The following is an 8,957-nucleotide window of genomic DNA, read 5'->3' on the forward strand; positions in this document are numbered from 1 at the left end:
AAACAAAGACTGTTCTTTTTAAGGAAAATGAGATCTTTTAATGTCTCATCTGAGATGTTGTCCTTGTTTTATAGAAGTTTTATCGAATCTGTGATGTCTTTTTGTATTGCTGCCTGGTTTGGTAACCTGACGGTGAAGAATAAGAATCGGTTGGGACTTCTGGTAAAAACTGCTAGCAAACTTTCAGGGCGCTGGCAAGATGGACTTTTGGCCATTTACAATAGAAATGTGCTTAGAAAGGCTCATTCTATTATTAATTGTGTGAACCATCCACAGTGAGTTTGAGTTGTTGCCTTCCGGCCGCCGTTTTAGAGTACCTCCGAGGAGGACTAAAAGACTCCAGGTCTCTTTTATCCCTACGGTGTCTTGTCTCCTTTATGGCAAATAATTGTCCTTGAACTTTCTATCATTATTATTGTTATTATTATTTTATAGTATTGTTCTGTTTATTTTTATCCTCCTGCTGCTAAACTAATTTCCCCTTGTGGGACAATAAAGAAATTGAATTGAATTGAATAAATGGCAAAGTTGGGCATGTCCCTCATTTTGCTGACACTGGGAATGAACTCTCTCTATTCAGTTATTTCTTATGCTGCACCAAAAGGTATAAATACCAGAATAACTATTTCATCTTCATTACAGTACTCTAATGCCACTAAGTGGTTTAGCTCAAGTAATGGCATCAACACAAAGATGGCCTGAAAAGGGATGGGCATTTCTGCAACTGCTGTTAGTGGCATCTGCCTCTTCTGCTGAGGAGCCAGTGTGCAGGCGTAGAGGAGATCCTGAGAAACCACTGCTATCTAAGAATGGAGATATTATACTGGGTGGGGTGTTCTCTTTTCACGCAAGCTGGAAAGACAGAACAGATACCTACATGATCAAACCTCTGGCACTACAATGTATCAGGTAAATGACAAGATACAAATCCATTTACATTTAAGGAATCTGTTGGGAATCAAAAGAAGAGTAAAATGTATTTTGATTTTCTCAGTTGTTTAAAGTCCTTTTCACACGAAATGGTTTTGTTTCTATTTAAACATTAATCCATAAATATTTGTGTCTGTTTTAAGGAACATGATGCAATGCTAATTATTCCTAAATGTTTGTCTCAATTAAGTTTAAATTTCAGAGATTTGCAGTTTGCCCAGGCTATGCTTTTTGCCATTGAGGAAATTAATAACAGCACAGACCTACTGCCGGTAGTCACTCTGGGCTATAAAATCTATGATGATTGTGGATCTGATGCCAGAAGTGCAGGAGTTACCCTGGCTTTAGCTAATGGTAATGAAATTGTGTCTGTACCGTCAAAGACACCGTGTACCAGACCTGCACATGTGCAGGCCATTATAGGAGCGACCTCTTCTTCTACAACCAGAGCAGTATCTACTGTCATCGGACCTTTTTTTATACCAGTGGTGGGTATTTTATATATTTAATCTTTTTTTTAAATCTTTGAATACTTTTAAAAATATTTTATTTTCTTAGATCAAAGCTTTGCCTGGTACATTTTATGTACTCAGTACTGAGGGGAATTGTCATTTTTGTATTTTTACAGTAATACAGAATCTTTTATTTTTAACCATTTCATTTTTTTTTCATCTTGTGTCTTTTTCATTTATAAGTTTTTCATTTTTTATTCTAGATCAGCTACTTTGCTACATGTGCTTGTCTCAGTGACAAAACCAAGTACCCATCCTTCCTCAGAACAATACCCAGTGACTACTACCAGAGCAGAGCCCTGGCCCATTTGGTCAAGTATTTTGGATGGACTTGGGTTGGAGCTATCAGAACCAACAGTGATTATGGAAATAATGGCATGGCCACATTCACAGAAACTGCACACCAGCTGGGCATCTGTCTGGAGTATTCAGTATCTTTCTTTAGAACAGATCCATCTGCCAAGATACAAAGGATAATTGACATTATAAAGGCTTCAACCTCCAAGGTGATTGTTACATTCCTTGCCCGTGCAGATTTTCATGTGCTGCTACGAGAGTTTTCATACCATAACTTGTCTGGGTATCAGTGGATAGGCAGTGAGACTTGGATATTTGATTCACGAACTGCAGAAATGGACACACATCACATACTGGATGGTGCCATAGGTCTTTCCATTCCTAAAGCACATGTCACTGGCCTGAGAGAGTTCGTACTGAATGAGAAGCCGCTGAATTCATCAAACAATGAACTGTTTACGGAGTTCTGGGAGACATTATTTAGTTGTAAGTTTAAGGAGTTGAAGTCATCATCAGACATTCAGAGAGAGTGTACTGGACATGAAGATATGACTGGAGTTCAAAATAGCTTCATTGACATGTCTCTCATGCCTCTCTTTAACAATGTCTACAAAGGAGTGTATGCAGTGGCCCATGCACTTCACAATATCCTCAGCTGTAATAAAACATGTAACAAAAATGTGCAGCTAGATCCATTCACGGTGAGATTTTTAGTAATTTACATTACAATGTTCACATTAAGATACATTATTAAAAAGATATTTTAGTTAAAAATATTTTCAAGAACTTCATTTTGCAGTTCTTCTGTATATTTTTCAGTCAGTAGGTGTGCAAAATCTTTGTCACGCAATAAATTGAGTCATAACATATTTCTTAGGTTCTGCAACACATACGAAAGATCCATTTCACAACTAAGGAAGGAGATGAGGTTCACTTTGATGAGAATGGAGATCCAGCAGCAAAGTATGACATTATAAACTGGCAGTCAAGAGAAAACAGTGTTGTGGAGTTTGTAACAGTTGGTCTGTATAATCCATCATTAGTTCAAGAAAAACAGCTAAATCTGCAAAACAAGTATTTAATTTGGGCAAGAAACTCAAAGCAGGTAAGCTATCGTACAATTTCATTGTTTTTATGTTTTTGTTCTTTTTTTCATTTTATACATATTTACATACTTTGTTTATTTTGGTTTTGATGCATCAAGATTAAGAGGGGCTTTTTTGACTAAGAACATCAAAGAGACATTTTTTTCTATGTCTATACACATTTAAAATTTATTGATTATCCAGGTTCCTGTGTCAGTTTGCAGTGAGAAATGTCCCCCAGGAACACGCAAAGTTCTCCAGAAAGGAAGGCCTGTTTGCTGCTATGACTGTATAAGATGTGCAGAGGGAGAAATCAGCAACGTTACAGGTGTGGTTATATTTCATTTTAACTTTGGTGTGTTGCAAAGCAATGCTACATATGTAGGAAGGCCATACAAGAACTATTTAATCATTTTGATTAATGTTTTCATGCAGAGATAACCTCCATCTAGAATGCCTGATTAAAATATTTGAAAATATTTAACTCATTGCCACAGATTAGTATATCTCCTTGCACTTTCTATTACAGCTTGGTTATAAATTGATAACCACATAACATCAAAGTATTATCATTGTAGCAACACTGATTACAGTAAAGTAATATTATGCTGGAATTTATGTTATTGAATCATAAGGGCTCAAAAATTAGGTGTAATACTGTAGAAATACAGCTCAGTAATAGAGTGGTAATAGTAGGTTAACAGGGCAGTTTCCAAGTAATAACTGCTGAATTACTACTGAATTACTACCCTACTATTACCACTTTAGTACTGAGCTGTAATAAAACGTGCTACCTTATATACCAGCTAGTCCAACTTCGTGCTACCTCCTTCCCCTGTGGGTGGTCTATGCTTCAAGTTCGGGTCCTCTACAGGACGTGTGGGGCTTGAGAGTCCTGCGCAGTATCTTTGCTGTTCTTAGGACTGCGGTCTTCTGGACAGAGATCTCGGATGTTGTTCCTGGCATCTGCTGGAGCCACTCACCTAGCTTGGGAGTCACTGCACCTAACACTCCGATTACCACTGGGACCACTGTTACCTTCACCCTCCACATCTTCTTGAGCTCTTCTCTGATACCTTGGTCCAGTTTCTCATGTTCCTTACAATGCAATACAATACAATTTTATTTATATAGCACATTTAAAACCAAAGGTAGACCAAAGTGCTTCACAATAATGCAATAAATCATTGATATAAAACATTAACAAAACAAAACAAGTACAAAACAAGCACCAGTACTAATACTAACAGACAGGAAGCACTAATTAAACCAGGAGTGTGGGCAAAATAAAATAGATATCGGGCCTCAGTTCAGAGATAGGGTCAATTCAAAATATAAAATATTATCTAGGAGAATCAGGAATAATGCAGTAAAAGGTTAAAATAGATTAGATAAGAGCATTAGCTAGTGGGGAATGCCAAATTAATTAGGTACGTTTTCAACCATGTTTTGAAAGATTGAACAGAGTCCAAGGCACGAATAGTAACAGGAAGACTATTCCAGAGGCAGCTGAGACAAAAGCACCATCGCCCCTGGTCTTTAGGCAGGACCTAGGTTGGACCAGGAGTAGTTGACCAGATGATCTTAATGCTTGAGTATACAAGCTAAGAAGGTCGGCAAGATTGCTAGGAGCAACATTATTTAAAATTTTAAAGGTAAGCAACAAGATTTTAAAATCAATACGATATTTGATGGGTAGCCAATGTAAGTCAGCAAGAACTGGAGCAATGGAAGCAAATTTTTGGGTTCAGGTTGGAGACGAGCCCCAGCATTTTGAACAAGCTGAAGTCTATGAAGGTGTACGGATTGAAGACCAAAGTAAAGGGAATTGCAGTAGTTTAATCTGGAAGTCACAAAAATGTGTTTAAGTTTTTCAAGATTGTTGCACGGTATAAAATGTTTGGCTTTAGCGATTTGGCGCAATTGATAAAAGCCAGATTTGACTACTGGGGACACTTGTTTATCGAGCTTAAATGAACTGTCCAGGAAAACACCTAGATTGCTTACAGTGTCAGAGAGGAAGATGGCAAGTGGCCCAAATAGAAAGGCTAACTAGTCCTGAGGGATATGACTATCAAACACCACAATCTCAGTTTTCCTTTCATTCAAAATAAGAAAATTGGCTGACACTCAATCTTTGACCTCTTTCATGCAATCTAACAAGCAGTCCAGTGAAAATGACAAATCATCAGTCAATTGAAAATAAATTTGAATGTCGTCAGCATAATAGTGGTAAGCGATTTTATATCAAAAATAGAGCCCAGAGATAGCAGGTACAAAGAAAACAACAAAGAGCCCAGCACAGACCCCTGGGGCCACAACAAAGAGGAGCCATGGTGGATGAATAACATCCCATCTTCACAGAAAAAGACCTTAAACCAGTTAAGGGCAGAACCCTTAATGCCTAAAGCAAATTCTAGCTTCTTTAAAAGAATATTATGGTCCACCATGTCAAAAGCTAAAGACAAGTCCAATAAAATTAAAAAAGCAGGGCAACCTGAGTCAGTAATTAAAAGAAGATTGTAGAAGACCCTCAGCAGAGCTGTTTCAGTACTGTAGCGTAGTTTAAAACCAGACTGAAATTTGTCACCAATATTTGTGTTTAAGTAGGCCTGTAGTTGCAAAAAGACAATTTTCTCTAAAACTTTAAATAAGAACGGGAGTTTGGAGATCGGTCTATAGTTCGCAAGTTCATTGTGGTCAAGGCTGGGTTTTTTTTTAGAACAGGTTGCACTATTGTGTGTTTAAAAGCAGTTGGGAGACAGCCCACCAGTACTGATAGGTCCATCAAAGATAGAATGTAAGGCCCCATTACATCAAAACCATCCTTAATAATGCAGGAGGGGAGAATGTCATGTACAGAATTTGAACTTCTCAGCTGTTCAATTAATCTCTTGAGGTTGGAGAGTGGGATTGGCTCAAACTGATAAAAAGTCGACAGAAATCTTGAAGTAGGAAGAGGATTCACCACAGAAGGGTGTAAAAGTGAGGCCCATAACAATACAATTTTTCTTGTAAAATTATTTAAAAATTGCTCACAGAGAGCTGGGGAGGCCAAATCCAACATTCCAGGACAAGGATCGATCACAGAGTTAAAGATCTTGAACAGGATTCGGGGGTTATGACTATTAGTTATAATAATATCCAACAGGAAAAATGCTATAGCTGTCTTAACAGAGTCCTGGTATATAGAACGGTTCCTGCGTAGAGTGTCAAGGGATACTTGAAGATTGTCTTTTTTACAATTCCTCTCAGATGGACGAAAGACACATCGCAAGGCTTATATAGAGTCATTTAACTAAGGTTAAGATGAAGATCTGGGACTTTTCAACTTTACTGGGGCCACTGTGTCCAGAATAGAGGAGCAGGTGACAACATAGAATTAACAACATCATCAACCAAGGGGGGTGTATAACATGTAGTGCTATCAGCACGCTATGTCTATGACTACAGCTGTCTTCTTCTGCTTGTCTACCACTACAATGTCAGGTTGGTTAGCCATCTCCATTTTGTCCATCTGTATCTAAAAGCCCCACAGAATCTTAACTCGGTCATTCTCGAGGGGGTTTCTCCCAATTTGACCTTGGGACTTGCAGACCATACTCGGCACAGATGTTTCTGTATATTATGCCAGCCACTTGGTTACTGCGTTCCATGTATGCCCTGCCAGCTAGCAACATGCATCATGCTGTTATGTGCTGGATTGTCTCAGGAGCATCTTTACAACTTGCACCTGGGGTCTTGCCTGGTGTGATAGACCCCAGCCTCTATGGATCTTGTGCTCAGAGCTTGTTCCTCTGCTGCCATGGTTAGTGCCTCTGTACTGTCTTTCAATCCAGCTTTTTCCAGGCACTGGTAGAATTTCTGGATGTCAGCCACTTCCTCTGTTTGCCATCATACATATCGTGTAGGGGCCTATTCTTCTACGATGGTTCCTCCTCTTCCTCCTCTTTCTTGGATCTCTCTCTCTCTCTCTCTCTCTCTCTCCATATATATATATATATATATATATATATATATATGCATACTCCTTTATAATGCTGGGGAAAAGAGTACCCATCATATTCTCTGATGATCACAAAACAGTGTAGCAGTCATTCAATAATAATGTTGTTTTTCAACTTCTAATTCTAAAGCACCAGTTGAATATATCATGGCAGAGGCATACAAAACTGTACTGAGTAAATGTAACATCTGCTTCAATATTAATTTCCAGATTCTATCACCTGTGTGAGATGTCTCCCTGAGTTTTGGTCAAATGAAAGAAGAGATGCCTGTATAAAGAAGGAAGTGGTGTTTCTATCATATGAAGACATTATGGGTGCACTGCTGACTGCAGCATCTTTATTTGGGGCATGCATGACAATTGGTGTGATACTTATTTTCTTCAAGTACAGGAAAACTCCTATTGTCAGGGCAAACAACTCTGAACTGAGCTTCCTGCTGCTCTTCTCCTTAATTCTGTGCTTCCTGTGTTCTCTGACCTTCATTGGTCAGCCCTCTGATTGGTCCTGCATGTTCCGCCATGTAGCATTTGGCATCACCTTTGTCCTCTGTATCTCTTGTCTTCTGGGAAAAACTATGGTTGTTTTAATGGCCTTCAGAGCTACACGTCCAGGTAGTAATGTTAAAAAATGGTTTGGGCAGACACAGCAGAGACTCTGTGTTACAGCATTTACTCTTATACAAGTTAACATATGTATCATTTGGTTAAAAACTTCTCCTCCTTTTCCATTTAAGAATTTTAAGGAAATCAAAGACAAGATCACATTGGAGTGTGCTCTTGGCTCAGTTGTGGGCTTTTGGGCTGTGCTTGGTTATATAGGACTTCTGGCTATTTTATGTTTTATTTTTGCATTTTTAGCTCGAAAGCTACCCGATAATTTCAACGAAGCCAAGTTTATCACTTTCAGCATGCTGATATTCTGTGCAGTATGGATTACATTTGTCCCATCATATGTCAGCTCCCCAGGGAAGTTCAGTGTTGCTGTAGAAATTTTTGCTATACTTGCTTCCAGTTTTGGACTGCTAATTTGCATCTTCATACCCAAATGTTATATAATCTTAATGAAACCTGAGAAGAATACAAAGAAATACATGATGGGGAAGAAGGCACCAAATTCACTCTGAAAAATGAATGTGGTAAAATGGGATTTTAATTTGATCATTTGTACATAATTAGTTTGTCACCATCCTGTCAGAATAGAAAGAAGCTGTCAGCAGGATACACTCCAATTGATACTGTCTTTATAGAAACTACTTCTCCTTTTTGATGCATTTTAATCACTTATTCAAACAAGAAACCATACCAAGTTAGTGATAGCTAAAGGTTATTGAGTCATTCACACATTCATCATGACATGCTTTTATATTGTTCTGTAAAACTCGGGAAGGTTTTGATTTGAATAATATGCAAATGAAGGTAAAATCAGTAAGAGTATCTATAATTCTCTATCTTGTTTGTTTTAATTTTCAAGAAGCCTCTATGTGTATCCATTGTTAAAATTTAGTGTGCAGCACAGTCTAAAAGATGACAATCGCTGGTTTGCGTTTTCCATGTACCGTATTTGTCACGGCTAGACAGTCCTCATCGGTCGCCTTGCCAATTTTTGTTGTGTTTGTGTGTACTTTGTGGTGCTCTCCTCTCCATCCTGTGCATGTGTGTTTGTATGCTGGAACGTGTACTTCCGGAAGCCGTGGCACGGAACAGCAGCTGACCCGGGGGGAGTATCCTGAGCTGGAATCGTCGCACCTGTGCTTAATCACTTCGCCGGCTACTACTAATCCGAAGCAGACCTATTTAACGGTGCAGTCGAGTCACAACCAACGCTGGAACGTTGAGCTAAACCGGGTAGCGTAGTCGCGATTAGCATACCTAGTTTGTGAAGGAGAGAGAAATTTTTCGTTACCGTGCGTGTGTTTTTCTCATCTGCCTCCAGGATCCAGGGATCGAAGGAGGAGCGGGCACAAGGAGTTGTTTTGGGTTGTCACTGCACTGTCACCACGGGGAGAAGCCACCGTATCACTGCACTGCCCTTTTTGGATTACAGACTCGAACTGTTGCCTTATTTTTTCACTGTGAATAAATTCACTGTCACTCTGCAAGGAGTCTCGCACCTGAGTCCTTTAACCC

General features: G+C 38.9%; 1 protein-coding gene across 1 annotated transcript; it reads left to right on the plus strand.

Annotated features, from left to right (window-relative positions):
- The first annotated feature begins 1,139 nt into the window (after positions 1–1,139).
- LOC146559859 (extracellular calcium-sensing receptor-like) lies at positions 1,140–7,954 on the plus strand. The gene is made up of 5 exons (XM_085243641.1): positions 1,140–1,418; positions 1,646–2,440; positions 2,617–2,844; positions 3,029–3,152; positions 7,041–7,954. Exons 1-5 carry the CDS (start codon positions 1,155–1,157, stop codon positions 7,952–7,954), a joined length of 2,325 nt encoding a protein of 774 aa, XP_085099767.1. The 5' UTR covers positions 1,140–1,154.
- The last annotated feature ends 1,003 nt before the right edge of the window (positions 7,955–8,957 follow it).

Source organism: Mchenga conophoros, linkage group LG14 (genome assembly GCF_057382185.1).
Source record: "Mchenga conophoros isolate Kocher_MC1m ecotype Shallow Benthic linkage group LG14, M_conophoros_male_GT1.1, whole genome shotgun sequence".
Lineage (NCBI taxonomy): Eukaryota > Metazoa > Chordata > Actinopteri > Cichliformes > Cichlidae > Mchenga > Mchenga conophoros.